The sequence below is a fragment of the Phocoena phocoena genome, chromosome 8 (genome assembly GCF_963924675.1).
Source record: "Phocoena phocoena chromosome 8, mPhoPho1.1, whole genome shotgun sequence".
NCBI classification, from domain to species: Eukaryota; Metazoa; Chordata; class Mammalia; order Artiodactyla; family Phocoenidae; genus Phocoena; species Phocoena phocoena.
In genome coordinates, this window is record NC_089226.1 from 87,696,201 (window position 1) to 87,720,807 (window position 24,607).

A 24,607-nucleotide genomic window follows, 5' to 3' on the forward strand; every position below is an offset into this window, starting at 1 on the left:
TCTGCCCGCCCTGAGTGTCCGTCTGCACTGGTGTGGGCTGGACCTGAATGTCTTCTTGGTTTAAATTCTCTATGGGGCATCGATGTGGTTTTGAACGCCCCTCTCTAGCCTCAATTCTAATGTGGCTGCATTTTGGCAATGGGCACAAGTCTCTGTTAGAGGTTTGGGTTTCACGAGCTTTCCCAGGAACAAGAGTGGCCAAACTCTGACACAGAAGCGCGCTCTTGCTAAACATGCCTTTCGGCAACTATTCCACTGATGACAGAGAGTTAGGAAAGCGTGAGAAAGCCATGATTTATTTGTATTGGTTCTTATAAGAACCTACGCAAGTAGTTTCTGAAAAGTGCTTTCACTTTTTGGTTGGCTGGTGGGAGTGGAGGGGGGTACGTGTAGAGGGAGGGGTCATTGATGATTTTCTTCATTTAATCAGTGAATATTTGTGGACTTTGCCAGGTACTGGGCCAGGTTCTGGGGCAGCCGTTGAGCTGGGTTGTTCTTGCCCTTGGGGAACTTACGGCAGAGTGAGAGTGGGGAACTGAATAGGCAGTTATCATATGATGTTCTAAGTGGGGTGGTAGCAGAACCCAGAGTGTTGGGGAATGTGAGGGGCTGGGCACATGATTAAATATGGGAGAAAGCCATGCCTCCTTTGAAATCTGCAGGATGAACAGGTAGGAATCAGGTAGAAAGGGCAGGTGAGGATATAAAGATCTTGCCACTACTCTCTCCATACTCTTTCACCCCTCCTTCTTCCTGGTTTTTTTTTTTTTTTTTCTCAACAGAAATAAATGCTCAGAGATGAGGTTTCCGGAAACCAGAGATGAGTTATCTGCAGCTGGCCTGAGGCAGGAAACTCACATTTTCCTTCTCTCTCCAACCACCCTGCTTCTGTTCTTGTTGGGAGGGAGGTGTCATGAAGGAAACCCCAGAGATTTTCAAGGAAAGGGGAGGTTCCAAGAATTGAGCTCCGTCTCTCACAGGTCGGAGTTGAAACGTCCTGGTTCTGAGTCAGTTGGCTGTCTGAGGCCCGGAAGGGAGCTCCACCTCAGATGCTTCCAGCTCTGTGAGGGAGTCTGTCGACTGTACTGGGACCCACAGCTGCGGGCAGAGCTGGGAGGGGAGGAGAGGAGAGGAGAGGCCGGATGGAACCCACAGGCTGGCAGAAGGGACCAGGCTGAGTCAAGATTCTGTGCGGTAATAATAACAGTAGACGTCAGCAGAACATTTATTTAGTGCGTGCCGGGCTCTGTGTGTTAACTCTTGTAAAACTCACCACGCCCCTATGAGCCGGGTGCCACTGTATCCCTATCTTACAGATGAGGAAATAGAGGCACAGAGGACTGGAATAACTTGCCCAGAGTCGCAGAGCTAGTTAGTAGCTGACCTGGGACTTGAACTTGAGCCTCCCACGTGCCTCAACACACAGTAAGTGGGCTGCAAGAGGCACATGCCTGGCATTGTCCAGCTTTAGGCCTGGTGCTCCTGGATGTAGATTCATGAACAGATCATCAAATGAGTGGGCATTGTCTCCTGAGGACACTCGTTTGGGAGGCCTGCAGGCGAGATCTTCTCTTTTTTGGCCCAGGTCGCTCTGCCTGGCCGTGTGTTGATACCTTGTGTCTGCTCTAGTTGAGAAACAGACTCATCTCTGGGAGCAGGAAGAATAGTTGAAGGGAAGTAGTGAATCAGAAACCTCTGGGATTGGCCCATGAAGTGGTCGGCCTGCACAGTGTTTGGAAATCTGGACATCCCACCTAAAGATCCAGGCCTCTCTGGAAAGTCTACATGGGGCAACGCTGCATCTGGAACTGGTCAGTGGGAGCGAGGCCTGGCTGCAGCCCCACTGTCTGTGCCCATATGCTTCCCTCACTCACCTTACCTGCCTGGCCCTGTGGGGATGGGGGTACCACTGCCTGATGTTCAGGTGGGCCTCTGTTTGAGGTGGGACCTGCCAGTGTATGGCCTCAGGGAAGGCTCTGAGCAACAGTCGCCTCATCTGCAAAATAAATTCCTGCCTTAGAGGCTGTTGGAGGATTCAAGATGCTTTGTGCCATCTGCTTAGCATGGTACATGTGACATAATTAGGAGCTCTGGAAATGCTTTTTGTTGGTTTTCTCCATCTTTTTCACTGTCCCCACTGCCACCCACTGGGGTGCAGAAAACAGAGAGGTGTGAGAATCCTAGAATTTTATCTGAGTTACGCACACAACCTCTGATGGGCCCCCATAGAATGGGCCAGCAGAGGAAAGGGATGTTTTCCTGTGTTACTGCTTAAAAGACGCCACCTCCTTGAAATGTGTCCTATTGCAGAAGCAAGGTGGGTGATCTCAGGAGGATATAATGATCAGGTTGGACAGGCACTGACTGACGAGCTATAGCGTCAGGCACAGGACCCTGAGGCCCCCTGCTGTTCCTAGACCATGAGGACGTCGGCTAGATCCCACCAAAAGGCCTGGGTACTTGCGGCAGCCCCTGATTGCCAAATGGCACAGAAATACTTCACAACTGATATGGTGTCCCCACTCGTGCTGGCTAAACTTTAGCCCTGTGGCACCTGTCTCCAAGCTGTTTCATTATCCTTTGGGATTTTGCTGCCTTGGGGCTTTCCCTGTGCACAAGAGATATTGTGGCTCACATCTAAGGTGATTTGTCTACATCATTTCTGCCACTCCATGCCCTGCCTGCCATCTGGTCCTCCCTGTACCTCATAACCAGCTAGATCCAGCTTGGGCTGTGCCTCGTTTACCTTCAAGCCCACAGAAGTGGGAAGTTGAGTTGACAAGATGGTGCAGGGTTAGATGACGGTCTGTATAATAACAGGAAATCCTGTCATCTGGGGTGGTGTCTCACCCAGTCAGCCTGGAGGAAAAGGGGGTGAGATAGTACAGATCAGCGTGTGAGTGGTTCCTCATTTCTCCTTATTACTGCCCTTTTGGCTTCTGACTGAACTTCATGCCCCATTTCCCTTTTGGGTTGAGTCCCACATAAGCATTCACTTCCCATTACTCTCAGGTCCCCACTTCCTTCTCTTTCTAGCTCAATGGCTGATGGTGGTGACAATGGTGGTGATGGTGGTGATGATGGTGCTGGTAGTGGTGGTGATGGTGGTGATGATGGTGATGATGGTGATGGTGGTGATGGTGGTGGTGGTGGTGGTGGTGGTGGTGATGATGGTGGTGGTGGTGGTGGTGGTGATGGTGGTGGTGGTGATGATGGTGATGGTGGTGGTGGTGGTGGTGATGATGGTGATGGTGGTGGTGGTGGTGATGATGGTGATGGTGGTGATGGTGGTGGTGGTGGTGATGGTGGTGGTGGTGATGATGGTGGTGGTGGTGGTGGTGGTGGTGGTGGTGATGGTGGTGATGGTGGTGGTGGTGGTGATGGTGGTGGTGGTGATGGTGGTGGTGATGATGGTGGTGGTGATGGTGGTGGTGGTGATGGTGGTGGTGGTGATGATGGTGATGGTGGTGGTGGTGGTGGTGATGATGGTGATGGTGGTGGTGGTGGTGATGATGGTGATGGTGGTGATGGTGGTGGTGGTGGTGGTGGTGGTGGTGATGGTGGTGATGATGGTGATGATGGTGATGGTGGTGATGATGGTGATGGTGGTGGTGGTGGTGATGGTGGTGGTGGTGATGATGGTGATGGTGGTGATGGTGGTGGTGGTGATGATGGTGATGGTGGTGGTGGTGGTGATGATGGTGATGATGGTGGTGGTGGTGGTGGTGATGATGGTGATGGTGGTGGTGGTGGTGGTGGTGGTGGTGATGGTGGTGATGATGGTGATGATGGTGGTGGTGGTGGTGATGATGGTGATGGTGGTGGTGGTGGTGATGATGGTGATGATGGTGATGGTGGTGATGGTGGTGATGATGGTGATGGTGGTGGTGGTGGTGATGGTGGTGGTGGTGATGATGGTGATGGTGGTGATGGTGGTGGTGGTGATGATGGTGATGGTGGTGGTGGTGGTGATGATGGTGATGATGGTGGTGGTGGTGGTGGTGATGATGGTGATGGTGGTGGTGGTGGTGGTGGTGGTGGTGATGGTGGTGATGATGGTGATGATGGTGGTGGTGGTGGTGATGATGGTGATGGTGGTGGTGGTGGTGATGATGGTGATGATGGTGATGGTGGTGGTGGTGGTGATGGTGGTGGTGGTGGTGATGGTGGTGATGGTGATGGTGGTGGTGGTGATGATGGTGATGGTGATGATGGTGGTGGTGGTGGTGGTGGTGATGGTGGTGGTGGTGATGATGGTGATGGTGGTGGTGGTGATGATGGTGATGATGGTGATGGTGGTGGTGGTGGTGGTGGTGGTGGTGGTGGTGGTGATGGTGGTGGTGGTGATCATGGTCATGATGGTGGTGATGATGGTGGTAGTGACACTTGCTGAGCCTTGCTGTATCCCGGGAGCATACCGTTCAAGGATTAATTCGTTTAGCCCTTGCAGTAATCCTGTGGAGTGGCTACCCTTACTATCCCCAAGTTCCAGTTGAGGAAACAGTTACAAGGGACTAAATTGTACAGTTAACTTGCAAAGGTTACTGCTGACCACAGGCTTCGGACCCAGGTGGCTGCCTCCAGACCCTCACATTCAGTGAGACTTCTCTCCTCTCCATCCTGAGCTTGCTGCATGCCTCCTCAGTAACCTCTGCTGTTCCATTTTCTTGTGTATAAAAAGCGGTTTTGTTTTACGCTTAAATGAGGAAATACATATACGTTGTTGACAATGGTGCCTGGCACTTAGTAAGTGCTCAGTAAACTTTAATTGGGAAAAAAGCTAGGCTCCATCCTAGGAGCAATTTGTTTTTTGTTTATTATTATTATTTGCTCCAGTATGTAATAACTTTCCTGTTTCCTGGGAAGAGACCCTAGGAAAGGATGGAAAAAGTGGAAGGAAGGCTGCCGGGTTCTGTGCCTCTGTGCCCAGGAGGAACATATGTCCTAGGTTTTGGGAATCAGGATTTCCATCTCTTCCGTATCTAGGGAACCACAAGAACAGGCTCTTTGATTCTGTTGTCTTTCTTCTGCTTTTCTCTTCTTTCTCGTGCTTTACAAGCTAAACTGGCAAATGTAGTGAGGAAGGTTATAGGGTGAGTGGTCCCTCTGTGAATTTAGGTCTGTGCATCCCTAATGCCTTGATACTTTCCATTTTTTGGACGAGATGGTACCCCTGTCTCCTGGGAGAGGGGTCCTGATGGGCAGGAAGTCATTGTCTGAGCTCTCCCATCCTTCTCTCCTAGCACCTCACACCACATCTGACACAGAGTAGGTTTTCAGTAGACGTTTGTGATTCGGTGAATTAACTCATGGGGTCCCGATGTTCTATCAGTCACCCGTTCCTGTTTTGGAGGGAAACTACTGATGAGTTCCCCCTGGAGATGGTACCTCAAGGTAGAGGGGTGGAAAATCCCTTTCTCTCAGTTCAGCTAAGACCAGGGTAGAGTTTTTGAGAAGTACCCTTTCCTTGTAATCCAAGTGCAAGCAGAGTAAACACAGAATATAGAAATAGATGGTGGATCTCGCACTGTGACTCAGCGGCAGACTGTTCTCAGCTTGGCTGAGCCAGCTCTGTCCTCTCCTCACCCCCCTCTCTCTGCATTAAGTTCTCGGGTTACCAGCCTGGGGTGGGTTTGCATTGGCAGATTCTCAGGACTTGTGGGATTCTCTGATCCCCTAGGACAGTCTGCTTCCTGATATTGTGCCCCTGATATTGTGCCCTTGATGTGGGAACGCACTCCCACAATTCCTTCTCGGCCTCAAGCCATCTGTTGGTAACCCTGATGGTGGTTATTGTTAATTCAAAAAAATTTTTTTAATGTTTTTGAGTAGGATGTGTTCACAGTGTACTAAAAATTTATATATACAACGAGATATACATTGAAGAATCTCCCTGCCTTGTACTCCAGAAACCCAGCTCCTACTCCCCTGCCAAAGATAACTTTTATTACAGTAGTTTATTGGTTATTCCTCCAGAGCTTCTTTACGCACATATGAGGAATATTTGTGGAAAAGCAGCAGGGGATACTTGACACTTTATACGAGGTCCACAGACTAGGGTCTAACGAGGTGGTTTGGTGTCTCTAGCACAGCGTTTCCCAACTTCAGGGGATAAAGTTTGCTAAAGTGTTTTGTTGCCCTACTAAATTTCCAGTAACAGCCTCAACCTTCTCCAGCCTCCTACTTGGGAAGATGGAGAGGAGGAGACACAACCCAGTGCATTTACATATAATTTTGAAAATGCATGTATGTTTTGTGTGTTTAAAAATCAAGATACTGAAAAAAAAAATCAAGGTACTGTATATTTCAGTTCAAAGGGTCTCTTGGAAACCAAATCATAGTTATGACAGAACAGCAAGTTAGAGCAGATTTGACAAGTGAATTTGTTGCTCTCGTGTAAATAAAAAATACATATGTTTTCTCTTCCCTTCTCACAAGGTAGCACATTATACACAGTGTTCTGCATCTTGCTTCTTTTTGATTTAACGTAATGTAGATATTTTCATATCATTACTTAAGAGCACTTCCTTATTCCCTTTTGTCTTTTTATGGCTACTTAGAACTTCATTGTACGAATAAACCAGGTTTTTATGAGCACTTTATTGGTGCACATTTACGTTGATTCCATATTTCACCGCAGTGGAAGCGCTGTACATGTATGTATTGACCTTGTCTAACTCATAACATGTGCAGACAGAAATAAGACAGGATTTTGTAAGGAACAGGGTAGCTTACTGATTTACCCACCCAGGACAATGGAATGTTGACTTAAATGATCAGCTAGGGTCTATTCTGTTCTGATAATTCTGTACAACAATACCTAGTAGAGAGGGTTTTGAACATGGAATTCTCTTACAGTACCTGCTTACAGTCTATTACATTTAACATATATAAAGCAGATTGCCACACCTGTGTGTGGTTCCGCTTCAGTAAAGGACTGAGGACCACTCTTATCAGTGTGGTGGGAGCACCTCTTCATATCCTGCCTCTTTATTCTTATCCATCACCATCTTGCTGCCCCTGGTATGGCTGCTGCTAGCTTCTGGGTCCTTTTTGCTATGCCTTTGTCTTGGCAGTTGCAACAAGTTCACTCTTTAATCTCTGCTCCTTTATCAGCTGATTTCTACCTCAAGCTTTGTCTTCCTGTAATGCTCTGCCAAGAATTCTGGCCTTGGCCGGGGCTTGCTGCAGTCCCGGCTGTAACTTAAGGGTGATGTACCGTTCCTGTCACTGCAGTCTGCAGCCTTTCCGCCCTCCCTGATAGGTAGGGGAGGAGACCTCTTGGATTCCTCAGTTGTGTAGCATCACAGTGCTTCTGGGGTACCACCTGTCTAATCATGTCCAGCCCCAGTTCACGACTGTTACTCCTCCGCCTTGCTCCAAGTGGGTTTCCATAGCTCTTGACCCTGAAGGCTCACCTGTACTGACAACCTCTGTCTCTCTTTCCATTTTACCTGAAGTGTCTACATGAACACAGTGTCCTCCCAGCATGGCTTCCTCGGGACACCAATTCCATAGCCTGCGTTTTAGTCTCAGAACCGTGTTGACCCCTTAACATTGTAAGTGCCCGAGATAATGCTTAAGAAACTCTGTTAGTAGTAGCCCGTTATGAGGACTTGTTTTTCCACTTTTTTTTTTTTTTTTTTGCGGTCCGCGGGCCTCTCACTGTTGTGGTCTCTCCCGTTGCGGAGCACAGGCTCCGGACGCGCAGGCTCAGAGGCTACGGCTCACAGGCCTAGCCGCTCCGTGACATGTGGGATCTTCCCGGACCGGGGCACAAACCCGTGTCCCCTGCATCGGCAGGCGGACTCTCAACCGCTGCGCCACCAGGGAAGCCCTGATTTTCCACTTTTCGATGAAGCTTCGCTTCTTCACCTATGGTTTTGAGACTTCCCAGTGGCCATGAAGACTTTGTTGGGAGGTGCTTCTCTTTCCAGCAGCCAGAAGCAGCCTCCCTGCCTCTTCCTGTTTCAGGGCCTCCCTCTGGGGCTGCCCACTTGATTTCTGTGTCCCGTCTGAGCGACGCCTCTGGCCTTGAAGACCAGCTGTGACCCACCTGCTCTTGGCCCAGTGACCGACGAAGGCTCCCCTGTCTCTGCCAGACCCACCCGCATCTGGGTGAACCCCTGGATTCTGTGGATGGGATGGCCTTCTGAGAGCCTGCCATTCACTTGGATCTCAAAATGCAGTGTCCACCACAGATACGTTTTCTGTCCTGGCAAAAGGAAGGTATCTTCCTTGCTCAGCATGAGTTTTCAGCTTTCCAGGGCTCTTTCTGGTGCAGAAATTTAGATCATGGATGTTTCTTCTTCTTGTGACTCAGTCTTATTGTGTCTATCTTCTGCACACTGTGGCATCTTGTTGTAACTTCCTGTTTATCCTACAGCGACACGTGAGAATGCATTTTTTGAGGAGTTAAAACCCAGCAGGTGTTGTCAGAAGCTTGAGTGTTTGCTCTTTAGTAACCGTGTCCAGTGGGATGCGTAAATGAAGTTATTGGAAGTCCTGAAGCGTTTTTTTTTCCTGGATCCTTGGTTTTAGCTTCCTCACCTTACTTGGATCAAATTAAAGAAAGAGCAGTAGGGATAGTCCCATGATTTCTCTCAGGGAGAAGGAGGTCTGGTGCCAATACCACCATGTTTTATTTTTATTTTTTAAGCGCTTAAGACTCTTTGCACTTACCTCGGGAGTGTATCGATTAACCTGCTAGCTCTCCACACCCCTCCCCCCAAGGATGTAAGCTCCTTGAGAGCAGAGACCTCGCCTGTCTTGCTCACTTCTGCAAGCCTGGCGCTAGAACAATGTCTGGCTCATAAAGAGCAGCTGAATAAATGTTTGTGCTGCGTAAATAAAATCCATCTGTTCTCCTTTGAAGGACTTTTAAGTCCCTTTGGGATGGGCAGTAAGGCCCCTGAAACCATGGCACCAAGCTCAGTGTCTCCGATGGATTTGGGGGCGAGGCTGGGTAGGGTTATGCAAAGAGATGTTGAATTTGCAGAAGGTCTGGGTTTGAATCTTCACTCTGCCGCTGACTTATTTGGGAGACCTCTCTGAGCCTCAATTTCTTTATCTATACGCGAGAGATAATAATTGCTCCCCAACACACACACATACTTTGCAATCCTGGGGTGAAGAATGTATGAAAAATGCATTTTAAACCGTAAAGTCTGCAAATGAGGGGGAATTACAAAACCATGGCCTTTCTCTTCCTTATTTTTTGCCACACATGAAGCCAGGTGCCCCTGCCTGCCTCCACCTCTGTTAGAATTGGGATCTCCTGTGGCTGCCCTCTTGAGATGCTTTATCTGTAAAAGTGAACTAAGGAGCAGATGCCTTCTAGGAGTTCCATCTGCCCCAGTTCCCTAATGACCTTGGTGGGGGTGGGGTATTACTGGGGCCTAGGAAAGCACACTTCCGGCTCAGGCCTGGCCTCGGCCCCTGTGCCACTGGTGAGCACGGCAATTCACCAAGCATCTGTGAACTCCAGGAGCTATAGCATCAAGGGCTGCTTGACAGTTTTTCTCTCTTTCCAGGAGGCTGCTGAAGAGTGAACTTGGATCGTTCATTACAGACTATTTTCAGGTAAGCTGTGTGGGTCTGAGCTTGTGTTATATTGTGCGCGTGGGTACATGTACCTAAAGGAGTGACCGATACTGTACACCTGGACATGCCTTCAACATCCAAGATTATGTATCCCGAGTTCCTACTATGTGCTGGGCATTGCAGTGCAGCCCTACTGCGTGCTGGTCACTGCAGTGCAGTGGCAGTGGAGGCGTACAGGGCAAGCGTGGTCCCTGCTTTTATGGAGACTATAGCCTCAGACAGCGGTTCTCCGGCTTTTTGGTCTCAAGGACCCCGTTACGCTCTTAAAAATGATCATTTATTTGGGTTATCTCTATGTATTTTCACCATATTAGAAATTAAGCCTGAGAAAATTTACTGTGTGCCTTAATTCATTCAAATAATAAACCTACTACATGTTAGCATAAACGGCATTTTTATGAAAAATAACTTTCTGAAAATAAAAGGATAGGAGAGTGGTATTGTTTTATATGTCTGCAAATCTCTACCTGCAGAGACTGAATCCTCATATCGGCGTCATAGTCAGTCTATTGTGATATTGCCCGTCTGGAAAATATTGCACCTAGTCTCTGGAAAATTCGACAGTACACTCAACGGAGGATGCAAGGCAAATAACAGCTTAGTGTTGTTAAGGAAATCGTTTTGACCATGTGGAAAAGGTCTGGGTGATCCCTCAGGAGACCCCAAACCACACTTTGAGAACTGCTTTCCTAGTGCCATTCCCTCCCACTCCGTGTATGGTACCTAATTGAGTGTAATGCTATGTCCCTTTAGCCAAGTTCTTTCTTGTCACTAAGCCTCTCTGTCTGTTCTGTTAAAGATAGAATTGAATCAGATAAGCTAACATCCCTCCTGCCTAGACACTGTTGTTATTGCAGCTAATGAGTTCAAGATTCCAGGTGCAGTCCGGATGGTTTCTAATCCACTGACACGAGATGCCTTCCTGACTCCATCCAAAGACACGTGGTGGGAAGTCCCCACACAGATTTTTTCAATAGTCAATACTATAGTACTGCAGGATCCATGGTTGGTTGTATCTGTGGATACAAAAAAACCTCAGATACGGAGGGTCAACTATAAATTATATGCAGATTCTCGACTACACGGAGGGTTGGTGCCCCTAACCCCTCGCGTTGTTCAAGGGTCAACTGTATACATATTTGTTATTCTAAAGTGTAATCCATCCCTTTTAATGGGAAGGTGACATAAAAAAAATCCATAATAAATTGGTTTCAGGTTGGTGATATTATTCTGTATCCCAGGTGAGCACACTTTTAAGACAGTTTAAAGAGTTTTTAGCTTTTAAAAATAACGCAGGCATCCTTCCATTTTCTTTCCATAAATCAGGAAGCTTAAACTTTTATGTGCACTTTAAAAGAATGACAAATGTCAGTTGTTTCTCTCTCACATGCACACCCACACCCACACACACCAGAAAATGACCACTTGGCCACTCTATATCTGGACAAAGCAAGACCCAGCAGAAGCCTGGAATTCAATCAGGGCAAATGTCTCAGCTGCTTGAAAGAAAACCCCTGTCCAGGGAGAGACAAACAAAGATTAAAAAAGAGATAATTAGTCACAAATGTGAATCATTTCAGTTGCCCTCGACTCAAAGGTCAGTCTTGTCCTCACTCTTTTCTCTTGCTGTCTCTAGTGATTGAGTTTTAAATCCAACTACAGAGAAGTGGTTTTTCAATCCCTCCTGGTGAAACCTGCCAGCCCAGCTGCCTTCCTCGTTGACATTTAAAATAGACAGGGATCTGTGTGGTTTCAGTCAAGTTTGAAATGTCAGTCATGTCTTGGCTTTGGGGGCTACCCCTCGGATGGGTGGGGAAGGGCATTTGGGTGGGGATTTATTTATCTGGAAAGCCCTGAGGTTTTGGGGGCAGTAAGTGCTGCTTACAAAGTATGCCAGACACTTAACAGCTGGTAACCACATGTCATTTTTTATCGAGTGCTTAATCAGAGAAACTGCTTGGTGAATATTGAGTCTCTTTCTGGGGGTGTGGGGTATGAACTGGTTTTCACAGTTTTGAATCTGGGTTTTTCCTTAGTTTATGGTGCTAGACTGGAGAAAAGCCTATCGTAGACACTGTTTATTAAAATGTAGGTTTTAAGTCTCATGTAGGCACAGAGCCTTTTTAAAAATGTGTTTGGTTCTCCAGTCCCTGGAAAGTACCTAGCACATAGTAGATGCTCAATAAACTTTATTGGGAGAGAGGGAGGGGTTGCCCACCACAGATACATGAGAGATTTTAGGAGTTGCACACAATGGTATTAAATAACATTCACCTTTGTGGTAAGTGTTTCCTTTCCTTATTTTCCTTTAGCTCTTCTGATCGTGCCAGGGAGAGTCTTCGTTTGTGCCCTTGTGTCTGTTACACTTCTGCAAGACTTGGTGATCTCTCTTGTTTAAGGAAGAGAGAGCAGGTTTCAAAATTAGTGTCTTCAGCTAGAAGCAATGTCTAATTAGGATTACATAACATCATTTTGTTGAGATTGAGTTGATCCTTGAGTTACATTCAATTTATGGTAAATGGTGTTGCTGTGGTTTCTTTTATAAACATATTTATGTTTTTAAAAAGTGGATTGATTGAAGAAAAATAGTATACAAAGAATAATAGTGTATGTGGCCCTGGCTGTGACCAAGTGGTGAAGGTGGTTCAAGAGAGACTCAGGCGTGGAAAGTCCTTCGCTAGGCACCCTTGAAAATGGGCTGGTTTCAAAGCCACACCAAGAAGAGCTTTTCAGATGAAGAGGGAAATCCAGGAGGCAAGGCTGATAGAGGTGACCTCAGCCTTCACACTCAACTATCGGATGTAGTTTCAAGAGGGAAAGTCAGAATGGGCTCCAGAAAGAACATTCCTCCAGCAAGGAGGAGGGAGGAAGGTCTGGGGACAAGTGAGGAGCAGAACCAGGGGGGTGGACAGGTAAGACCCAAATGCCATGGATGTGGCTGTTGGGGAAGGTGATGAGTGGGTTCCTCCGTGTGGAGGATGAGATGGCCACCCCCCCCACCCCCCCACCGCCTGGACATCTGGACTCAGCAATGAGGTCTGTCTCCTGGGACCCAGACCCCCCCACCCCAGAGACTGCTACTTGTAAAAGCCATCACCGTGGCTCCGCTTTTGAAAGTGAACATTCTCATTTTGCAGCTTTGAAGAAAGACTCACAGAAAGATTGTCTTCAGTGAAGAATAATGAAAATGACCCGAGGTGAGGGCAGGGGCAGAGCAGGCGGAAAGATGGTGCTTATCTTGTGTCTGCATACAGAGAAGACAGGCTGTTTGATTGACAAAAGCACAGATAGATTTCCATATGACAGAGGCCAGAAAAATCTTTGACATTTCCAGTATTGATTTTCCTTTTTCCGCCGTCTGTTTTGAATTGCACCCGATTCAAATTGGGGTTTCCGACAGGAACTCTACATCCTAGAGACAGCTCTGCGGGGTAATTGGTTCCTTTTGTCTTTGGAAATGGTTGACAGGAAATGCTCTGCATTTTTCTCTTACCTGATTAGGTGCCTTGGTGGTCCGGGGCCTGGGGATGGGAGAGGTGGCTGATCATACTTTCTGTGCTTCTGCCTCTGCTGGTTGTGTTGTGTCTGTTGAAAGCTTTTCCCCAAGCCCAGAAAGTTAAATTATTTTTGGTGGAACTAGAGTTTCGCTTGATACAGAGACTCAGTGTGTAGTTAGTGGCTTTGAATAAGATACTACCTAAGAAAAGGAGAAATTTGGCCACCATACTTGTCAGTAGGGCACGGATGATGTAAATGTTTGATGTAAAGGTTTCCATCTACTGCTCGTTATCTGTGGCAGTCACAAGAGGCCACTTTCCCCTTAGCTCATCATTATCAGAGAAGATTCATTAAGGGCGTGTGGCATGTGGCAGGGAGCTGAAGGAGAGACCCACGGAAGCATCCTGGTCACCATGGAGTTTGAAATTGCAGTGCAGGGAGGTAGATGCATCCGTATAGGGGACACACGGCATCGTGTTAACTGAAACCCTGAGTGGATGGTAAAGGCTTAAAAACAGGCCCAGTATAATCTTTACTATTCTTTAAGATTATTAATCTTTATTATTAACAATAATATTATTATTTAAGATTAATAATAATCGTAAAGATTATCTTAATAATCTTTAAGATTATTAAATAATAATCTTCTTTAATCCACCTGGGAAGGCTTCTAAAACAAACGGGATTCCCAAAAGGGGAAAAGAGATAATTAGGTGGGCAGAAGGTAGTAAGACACAATTCCCATATACTCTGCTTTGAAGGTAAAATTGGGGCCAGTATACAGAGGGGCTTTGAACAAGAGGAGCTGGGCTCCAGTGAGGAGACAAGCAAGAGGGGAGAGGATGATGTCTTTAGGTGAGAAGGTCGTTAGAAGTTGCATCTTGCATTTGGCCAGTACTTGGAAGAGAGGCCTTGGGGAGTCTGTGAACATTGGGGTGGCTTAAAGCTCCCCTTGGCTGTTGAGAGGGGAGAGAAAAGGTGCTAGTCTGGGGGCTGCCAGGAGGACCCCTGGATGCTTCAGGCTGCCCTCCTCGGCAATTACTTGAATTTTATGCAATTATTTGAATAATTTTATTGGACTTTCCTGCAATTTTATGAAGCAAAATGGAAAAATGAGTCTTGAAATTGATAACCACAGATCTTAATATAATTGAGAGAAGGATGGAAATCAATGGGTATATGCGGAAATGGCAACTCTTCGGCCTCATTGCACTGAGGTTATTACACATTCCGTTGTTAAGGAGGGAACATGTAGGTACCAAATGCTGCAAATATATCACCTGAAGACTAGCTCTGAAAATGAGATGTAATTAGGGATTTTATCATCCTTTTTGGCTCTGTAGGAACAGAACTCCCCCTGATATCATGTAAGTGTCTAGGTCCACATGGGTATGTGTTTTTAGGAACCCATTATGGATGAAATTGGGTGACTTCCAAGTAGACTAGGCCGGAAATGGCAGGAGACAGATTTAGGGAACCATTGGGGGAAGGGATGGAAGGCAGGGGTAGATGCTGGAAAAGTGGAAACATCCAAATACGTGGAAACATCCAGCAGCTCAGTGGCCATAAGAAGTCAAGACTGAGGTGGGAGGTCTGAGAAATATTTGTTAGACTTGGAAAGCAATGGGCGACCTTTCTTGGAGGCGGTTTCACAGCTATAAGGAAGACTAAAATAGCCATCATTGTAACAACAGCTAATATTTTCAAGCATTTATGTGCCAGGCATTGTTCAACAGTTCTGAGCGGTTGGTTCTCAAAGTGTGGTCCCTGGACCTGCGTCTTCAGCATCACCTGAGAATGTGTCAGAAAAGCAAATTCTCAGGCCCCACCTCAGAGGAACTGTCAGAAACTGAGGGAACTGCGGCGCAGCAGCCTGTGTTTTAGCAAGTCCTCTGTGATTCTCATGTGTGCTCAAGTCTGAGAACTGCTCCAAGCATCCTTCCTGCACTAAGTCATGTATTCCTCCTGACAGCTGATGGGGAAAATTTCATTATTACCGTTTAGCATATACTGCAGCTGAACCTGGGTAAAGGAAGGTTATCCACAATCATACAGCTAGTAGAAGGTAGAGCGGAGATCAAACCCAGGCCATCTGGCCACGGAAGAAAAGCTTTTGGATTATACTTTAAATGTTAAAAATGCCTGGAAGATATCCCCTGAAAACCCCAGAGGAGAGAAGTTTCAGTGCTTTTAAATTTAATTTTACTTTATTGTTTTAGGATCCAGCAAAACAGACATGGGACCGTTTTCCTGCTTCTTTGTAAAATAACTTTGAAAAAAGCCCAAATTCACCCTTTTAGTGAATTTTACCCTTTTACCAGCGAAATGGTGCTAAATGAAGATTAAACTTGTACCAAGTTTCAAATTTTCTTCATTCCCCATCTGGGGCTTTCTCTCTGGTCTCATCATACCCACACACAAAACCCCAGGACTGGTTTATTAAGAACTCTCTGGTCCTGGGGGTGAGTTGTGTTTATAAGACTTTTTGTTGCTTATCTAGGAAGGCATCCAGGTTCACAGGAAATGTAGACATCCTAAGAGATGATGGCTGTACTTTCAAAGTTACAGAAGAGAAAAAAAAATGGAGGTGGCCCATGATTTCCATCACTGGCTTGGTGCCAACAACAGCAACTTTTGCAGACATTGCTATCCCTGGAAACAAATGCCTAGAATGGAATTATTGGTTAATACAAGTTCTCAGTAGGCAGAGTGACATGCTGCCAGGCACCTCTGGGATGGGAAAGGATGTCTCATTTGGGAATAGCATCCACCTGGGAGCCAGGTATATGCCTTGCCAGACATCACATATGGTAGTGGAGAGGGAGACCCCAGGAAAGTACTTTTGGAGAGGCGGAAGTTGAGAAGCCAGTAGCAGGATCGGGCAGCAGCAATGACCCAGCTGGATGGAAGCTTTGGTGGAACCCAGTTACATGGCCTGAAATTGCCAAGCCAGCTGCCCCCAGTATCTGAACCGAGTGGATCTCATCTACTTTCCCTTGTGGGCAAAGGGCATTGAAAACCTCTCCAACTGAGAGGGCAGAAGAGTGCGATGCCTAAAAGCGCCAGCCTTTCTGCCAGGAAGGTCTGGATCCCAGTCCTTGCTAGAACACTTACTGGCTGTGTGACTGTAGGCATGTTACTTAACCTCTCTGAACCTCAATCTTCTTAGTGGTAATCTAGTTGTAATCGTAGTACCTACCTCAAAAGGTTGATGCAGTGACTAGATGAGATGACGTACATCAAGTGCTTTGTACAGAAAGTAAGCAGTGAATGAATGATAGCTGTTCACCTTAGTATTTTTTTAATCATTGTTGAAGTAAACCAGAGTAATATCCTGGGGGAAAGATTGAGGCTTTGGATTCCAGCCAACCTGGGTGCAAATTCTGGTCTCACATTTGCTAGTTGCTTCTCTGAACCTCGGTTTCTTCATCTGTATAAAGGGGATAAGTTTGTGGCAAAGGTAGAGTGAGATAATGCATGAGAAGGGTATAACACAGTGCCTGACAAAGAGTAAAACAATAAAAAAAACTCCACCGTCATTCTTTGTGTTCTCGTTATTATCGTCACTGCTAAAGCATTAGAAGCGACAGGTGGCTGGCAGCCTTAAGCATTTACAGAATTCCTACCTTGTGTGGGAATGGCATCATTCTCCTCACCCCCTAGCTTGTTGGTTCCCCCTTTTCCTGAGTCCTTCTGGCCGGGTCGAGGAGGAGCCTGCTTGAAGGTGCATGTGGTTGACATTGACAAGCCCTGCACCTCAGCAGCCCACCCTCTCCTCTGCCGTCCTCGCCTCGTCCCGCCCACCCTCCGTGATTACCCAGGATGAGCTCGGTCCTTCCAGCCCACTGAAGGCTCCATGGTTTTGGATGCCTTTCCACAGACATCCTTGTTCTTTGCATTTTTCCTTTGAGCCTTGTTCTGTTGGCAGCCCATTTTCGATGTCTTAATAAAAACAGATAGGTCAGCTGTTTTTGACTTCCGGATCCTCTGCCACTTCCTTAGAGTGCTGTGTATTCCCCGTCCAAGTTCACTTATGGGGGCTGCACGAAGTGACAATGGGCCCATTTCCTAGGTGGCTGCTACTGAATGTAACTAGTAATGTTAGCTAGTTACGTTCATGAGTAATGTTAACTTGTAATGTTTTTTGGCTTGAAGTCTTTGGGCTGGGGAGGTGATGCGGTTGGTGCCATCAGGCAGGGAGTGGGACAAGAGGAAAGCCAGGATCTTCTCCAGCTCTGTTCCCATACATTTTCTCAGCACCTTCTACAGTCAGGCGTTTGTCTGGGGCTGGGAATACTGGCAGGTGAGGCCAGAGGGGACAGACACTTCGAAAGACAATGCAAGGTAGCTGTCTAAATCCAGGCTGGTTTTCTTTTCTTTTTTCTTTCATTTTTTTAGGTCTCAGCAGCCTTAAGGCCCACAGATGTCCAGTTGGTGTGTCCTTAGCTGAAGTGACCAGCAGACAGGGTGGGCTTCATAATTTGCAGGGCCTAGTGCAGAATGCAAATATGGCTCCCACCAGGGTGAGGAACGCACTCCCCTTCCCATGGACCTGTGGCCACAACACGTCGTGGACCCCCCAAGAGATTGTAACCTTCATGCTCTCGGTACATAGCTCAGGGGTGGTCGAGAGGCCCCCAGCTGAGTCATCAGTACTCAAGCCAGAGCTCTGCCAGCCCAGGGCAGGGAGGGGGGGCTGCCACCAGGCCTCTCCCCAAGATGCCACAGAGCACCAGGGCCTGGGCCCCTGCCGACGCAACCCTGACACCACCTTGGGAATAGAAGGATGGCAGTGGTGGGGCAGGGCAGGGGAGACCAGCAGGGTGGAGAGCGGCAATGGGGGTGCGGAGCAGGGGCCTGATAATCCCTCCTGGGGTGACTGTAGAAGGCAGGACCATGAGTGAGCTGAGCCTGAGCCCCTGCGCTGTGTTCTGTTTCCCCAGCAGGCTTCACTTACAAAACACAGATTCAAAGCTAAGACTATTAAGAAGTGAAGATGGCACCTGCAGAGCATTAAACCCCAAGCATGAGGCCCTTCAGAGCACCGGGCCCTCAGGATTACAGGGCCCTTTGGGGCATAGGGGGCCCGTGTGACTACAGATTCCCAGGGGAGAAAATGATTGGCTCAGTTTGAGACCCAGGTGGGGTGGAGGGCAGGCACCAAGCCCATCAGCTAAGCTGAAGATGCAGGCTAGATTCAAATGGTTCGAGCATGCAAGATAGGGAAGCGGGGCTTTGAGCCAGGCTGGCCCAGAAGATCCTAACTCACTTAGCACATGCCAAATAAAAGATGGAGACTGTGCTTCTAGCTGCAGTTTATTCAACTGTGAAATGAGAGCAAAATCTACAAAGCGTAGGGGTATAAACATTTTCAAGATGCTTTTGAAAGGTGCTTTAGCTTCCTGGAAAATATGTCCACCTAAAAATTATGGAAACTGTATGTGACCCCTTGATTTGGACCACAGGGCTGGGGAGAGGGGAGAATGACTAGATGATTCTTAAGGCCCCTTTTAAGTTTTTGTTACTGTTACTTTGGTCTAAGCTACACAATTTCTATGCCGTGTATCATGAGAAATTTTTAAATGAATGTTTTCCATTTCTTCAAATAACTTCTTCTTCTTGAAAAAAAATTTTTTTTTTGCCCCAAATGTCTCCTTGAAGGGGGAAGACAGAGAAAAGAGGAGGAAGGAGAACCTAGGCCACTTTTTAAAGTTTATGTCGTAAGATGCAAAGTAGTTTTTATCAAATGAAAATAAATACCATTTTTAAAATAAGAGCAAGGTGTACAAATGCATGGGGTATCAGAATTTTAAGGACCTACATCACTGTCTCTCCTCTTACAAATATTCTGTCTCTTATCTTGATTTCTTAAAACCAAAGAATGGTCTGTACCATCAAAACAGGCAATATATACTCAATATTTATTAGCTTCTGCTATGATCTAGGCACTGTTCTCAGAGCCAGGGGGACTAAGTTAAGTGGTCCTCACTCCTAAGGACCTAAAATCCTAACACATAAGATATAGGGTTTGAATTAATTTCCGTTATTAACTAATGATATAACCTGGACTAGGCTTTTATCTCTCTCAGTGCCTTGGTTAGCCCCCCATACCTTTAAAATGTAGACAATTACAGTGAAGGAACAAAATTATGAAGCCTGTGTCATAGGGAGGAGTATCTCTTACATTTGTAGGTTCATCCCAGAAACATGAAATTAAGGAGGGTTTGTAGGTGTTCTGGAAGAAGGCTGAGGTGTCAGTGTTGGCAGTAGAGGCGGTGACAGAGAACAATGCATCAGGAGTCCTTGCACGGAGTGCCAAGGGGACTCCTTGAGGTCCTCATCTGGGCCAGTGAAAGGGACTCGGGCAGACACTTCAGACCTCAACTGGGATCTTTGCTCAGAACCATTCAGGGGGAGTGACTGCCATCTGGAAACACCTCCACCGTCCATTCCTGCCCAGCTCAGCTGGCACAAAGTCCTGATTTGGATCGTTTCAGTTTGGTGCTGTGGTGTTTTCTCGCTGCTGGGATTCGTGTGCTTGGCTAGAAGGTAGAGAACACACAGTTTCACCTTAAGTACCTGTCTGTTCCATGATTCCTAGTAAAGGAATTGATTTTTTTTTCCCTTTAACAAAGTTGGTAGACTCCTATAGGATGTCACTCTAACTTTGAGTTGGGGTTCCATCTTGAAACTAAATGGTGGCCAATTACTTTTTAAATTAGGTTATAGCTTGTGAATTTTAATAGGATCTATAAAATCTGGTGTATATGTATTAGTCACAGGAATGTGATAGTACCTTTGATCAAATACTTTAATATATTTGACGTAGGTCCATTCATTACTGACTCTCTTTACCTCCCACTCCTTTTGTGAAGATAGCTGGGCTAAAAGAGCAACTCTTGTCATCACTACCCAATTCCACTGATTACCGGGAACATAAAACACCGTGTGTGTTTGTGTGTGTGTGTGTGTGTATTTATAATGGTTAATTATTATAAGAATTTTATGATATTGCTGTAGTGATGTCATTTTGTAGATGAGGGACTCAAGACTCAGGGAAATGAAGTCCAAGGTCACACAGCTAGAAAGTCGCTGAGCTGGGACTTGAACCCCTGTCTGATGTCCAGGTTCTCTCTTCTCTGCCATGTATGCTCTCATCATCACCGTGACAGGGTTTAGGGTTTTATAAAAGAGAGTACTAAGAAACGCATTAGGTTTGGGGTAGGATATATACCACTGTGTATCCCCTACCCTATAAGCATAGGCCTTTGCTAATCTAAAGATGTGTGGTGAGTGGGGAGGCATCCTTACTCTCTGAGCTTCTGTGACCTTTGGAGGGGCTGCCTGCGTCATGTGGGACCAGCTGTAGCCTTCTGAGGGAAGGAGGGGTCTGGGTGGGAAGACTTGCTGGAAGGCTGCAAAGCAGAGTGGGCAGAACATGGCTTGTGGAGCTAGGAAGACCAGCTCTGTGTCCTGTGTTCCAGCCTCTTCCCCGACCATCAGTGAAGTCAGGGTAATGGCACCGACTTGACCGGACTATTGGGAGGGTCAGAATTAAATGAGCTGAAGAATATAAACGCTCTGATACATGCAAAACACTCATCAATTGTTAGTTGTAATTGCAAAGGGACTTCCTCTTATTCCCTCTTTCCACAACTTTCCCACGCACACGCTCATCGACGGACCCACACTCACTGCTGCTTAAGATCTTGCGGGCAGTCTCTTTCATGCTAGCGTGAGAGATTTATCGTTTTTATAAAAAATCATTTTTATAAAACAAATCCATTATTTCTGCATAATTTCCCATTGCTTCCGTGCTCCCTTTTCTGAGTTTTACACGAAGGGCTTGAAGGACATTGGGTGTCTACCCTAGTCCTTCCAGAGAATTCAGCCAAGCTTGGGGCAGCCCATTCCCTGGTCGGAGGGATGGGGATGGCACTTGGGTTTGGCTCTCATCTCCTTCCTTTGCTTCGGGCTGTCTCACTGATGCCTCCAGAAGCCTCGGCCTTACTAGAGGATAGAAGGCTTTTTCAGCCTGGAGGCTTGAGCAGCGCCCGAGTGCCTGGAACCCTGTGCCCTCGCCCACTGGGAGTGGATCTGGGTTTGTCACGCGGTAAGTAGCCCAACTCTTGTGTCCTTTGTTCTCTTTCGGCAGAACCAGCTTCTAGCAAAAGGACTGCTGTTTGTGGAGGAGAAGATTAAGCTGTGTGAAGGCAAGTACAAGGCGGCCCCCGTCCGGCGGGCCCCTGACTCAGCCTTTGATGCTCGGACAGCTGGAACGCTTCTGTCCAAGAGAGGCGCGTGCCTCACCCCGGCCGCCCCTTCTCCAGCTAGGGGGCAGCATTTCCGCCCGAGTTCGCCACTCCCAGCAATGCAAGTCAGACTGTGTTTTGGGAACTGAGGGGGAATTAGGGTGGCCTCTTTGGAGACCCCCGTTAAGGGGGGTTTTCATGGGATGCATGCTGGTGGTCTCCTTTGAAGGGACAACTTATACTGCAGATCCTGCCATGCTGTTCCCTCTGGTTTGATCCAGGCTATTTCCTATTGGCCTTTGTATAATACTGTTTCTAGAGGTGGTGCATGTCAGGAGGCCAACCCACTTGAGGGACAGGAGACTAAGCAGCCACCTACTCAATGGGGGGTGATTTACTAAACAAAGAAAAGGGCTTCCCTGATGGCGCAGTGGTTGAGAGTCCGCCTGCCGATGCAGGAGACGCGGGTTCATGCCCCCGTCCGGGAAGATCCCACATGCCGCGGAGCGGCTGGGCCCGTGAGCCATGGCCGCTGAGCCTGCGCGTCCGGAGCCTGTGCTCCGCAACGGGAGAGGCCACAACAGTGAGAGGCCCGCGTACCGCAAAAAAAAAAAAAAAAAAGTGTTAGAGTCAAGCTGACAGGATAGAAAGGCACTGAATGGATCTGGGAGGTGGCCAAAGGCAAGAGTCGGCCGACCCCGTGGCTCCACCAACCGCTAATCTCAGCTCCCACCAATGTGGATCCTGATGCAGCTTTCCACCTACTTCTTGGGTAACTTTTGGCAAGTTTCTCATTTCTTTGAGCCTTGGTTTTTTAAAATAGTTTTTAAAATGATAAAATGGGACTAGGGATCGTAGGGAGTATAGGAAGTATAACTGGCGTAGCTCCATACCTGGCACATAGTAGGTAAGCAAACTGGTTCCTTCTTTTTTTTTTTTTTTTCCTATTCCAGCCTAGAGACCTCCATCTGTAGGTCAAGTTTACTTGTAGATTCAGACTTACCAGGCAGTAGGTCATTCCTTTTTTCTTCCCCTTCCCTGGGAGAGACACTTGTGTCCAGTGGAGTGTCTCCTAGAAAGACAAAGTAGGAAGAAAAATGAGAAATTGACACTGGAAGGTCCCAGTGCCCAGCTCACAGTGAGTGCTCACCAAACCTTTGGAAAATGAGAGGTTTGAAATTAACCTCTGTCTATTCAAGAACTGACTGGGCCTGCAGCCTTGTTTCCCTCCAATGCAACTACGCCGAGATTTTTTCAACCTTAGAGATACCCAGTAACCGGAGGCCTTATTTTTGAGTGACCGGCTTTGACAAGAGCTTCGTGGCCCTTTTGCGTGTTGGAGTTAGGCTAGTACACCAGTGTGAAAGGTGGCTGCCTGCCCGGTAGTAAGTCGTTTGGAGTTATTCCGTGCTCCTGGAAATGCGGAAGGCCAGCATTATGAAAGAGATGCTGAGAAAACCAGAGCGTCAAGGACCCTTAAAAGGGAAAGTTGACTGTCTGTCATCCAAGTGACACTTAACATAGCTACGTTCAGAGTGAAAACTCAGGCACAGAGCTAGACGGGATAAACAAAGGGCATCCAAGTTTCTGTGTTTCTGCCCCAAAGCACGACTAGAGAGCAGTGGGCCGGGATATTCTTGCTGGGTCCCTTCTTGTCCTGGGGTCTGGGTGGCAAGGTTCTTTCTGCACAGTGAAGGGGCAGGTGGGAACCTGTAAGGGTCTTTCACATCTTTAACCAGAACATCTCTACTTTTTCATTTTGTGTGTTACAACTCCAAGAAAGATTTTATTTGGATAAAAGGATTCTTTTGCTATAAAATAGAGTTTTGATCCATCCTATCACTGAACAACCTTTACTTTATTGACCTGGCTCGTACACATCCACTCTACCTGACGGCTGCAGAAGGGACAGAGGTAGCCCCTCATTATGTGGTACTCTTTCGTGGACAGAATATGCCTTGTTACTTTCTGTGATCTTTTCTAGAGCTTTAGTGACCTTGGCTTTAAAGAAGTTTCTCATACCTCTTCTATACACCTCTGGTGATCTAAACTTCTATGGCAACTAGAGGACAGTTTTTATAGGACAGTCATCTAGAACCTCCCATCCAAACCCCTTTCATCTTTGCTGGGGGCTAAGGCCTTGACTTGTGGGCTGTTCTTGGAGATGGAGTCACCTCCTTCCTTTAAGTCTTTCTTCCCGGGGCTACCCTGTTTTGTTAGCCTGTGTCTCTCTGATGTTCTTCTCTGAACACTGTCCAAAACCTTCACTCCTCTCTGAGATTTGCAGCAGGCAGTTAGACCCAGGTTCCCAGGAGAGGCGCCTTCCTGCTGCCAGGTTGAAGGATGACTTCATTGTTAATGAGTATCCCATCTTGGAGGTGAAGGGGAGTAAGTAGGCACCAGCACTGAACAGCAGGCTTCTCTGTCACTTCCTTCCAGTCGGGAGGGCCTCTGCTTATCTTTCTGACGGAAGACTTAGGATAAGGGCCATCAATAAAGGAGCTGGCATAGCCTTTTCTCCTTTGAGATACACTCTCCAGGTGTTGGGATTCACCTCGGTTTTAGACACCAGGATGCCCTAACATTTCAGACCATCCTCTTGACTTCCTAACCTCTTCCCTGCAGTGAACTAGCCTACCTTTGAAAAGAGAATGGTGATCGATACATTCATTCAAACATTCATTGATTGTCTACTTTTTTTTTTTTTTTTTTTGCTGCGTTGGGTCTTCGTCACTGTGCGCGGGCTTTCTCTAGTTGCGGCGAGCAGGGGCTACTGTTTGTTGTGGTGCATGGGCTTCTCATTGCAGTGGCTTCTCTTGTTGCAGAGCATGGGCTCTAGGCGTACAGGCTTCAGTAGTTGTGGCACACGGGCTCAGTAGTTTTGGCTCGCTGGCTCGAGAGTGCAGGCTCAGTAGTTGTGGTGCACGGGTTAAGTTGCTCCATGGCATGTGAGATCTTCCCGGACCAGGGCTCGAACCCGTATACCCTGCATTGGCAGGCGGATTCTTAACCACTGTGCCAGCAGGGAAGTCCCTGATTATCTACTGTTTACCAGGTACTTTGCTAGGTGCTGGGGACACGGTGGTGAACAAAACTTCATAGGATTTCAGGTCCTCGAGGCCCTCACTACCTGGTAGTGGAGACAGGTATTAATCAAATCACCATCAGATATAAAACCCCAACTGGGACAAGTACCAAGAATGCAATCCATAACAGGGGGATTTGGCCAGTGGGGGAGACTTTCTTGTGGAAGT

At 47.2% G+C, this 24,607-nt stretch overlaps 1 protein-coding gene across 1 annotated transcript in view; it reads left to right on the forward strand.

The window, feature by feature from the left end:
• The window catches only part of PRR5L (proline rich 5 like), a 71,610-nt gene that overhangs the window by 27,472 nt on the left and 19,531 nt on the right, over positions 1-24,607 (forward strand). The window contains exons 4-5 of the mRNA XM_065882145.1: positions 9,534-9,582; positions 21,257-21,314. Of these exons, the coding sequence (XP_065738217.1) occupies positions 9,534-9,582; positions 21,257-21,314 (107 nt within the window). The remainder of the gene's footprint in view (positions 1-9,533; positions 9,583-21,256; positions 21,315-24,607) is intronic.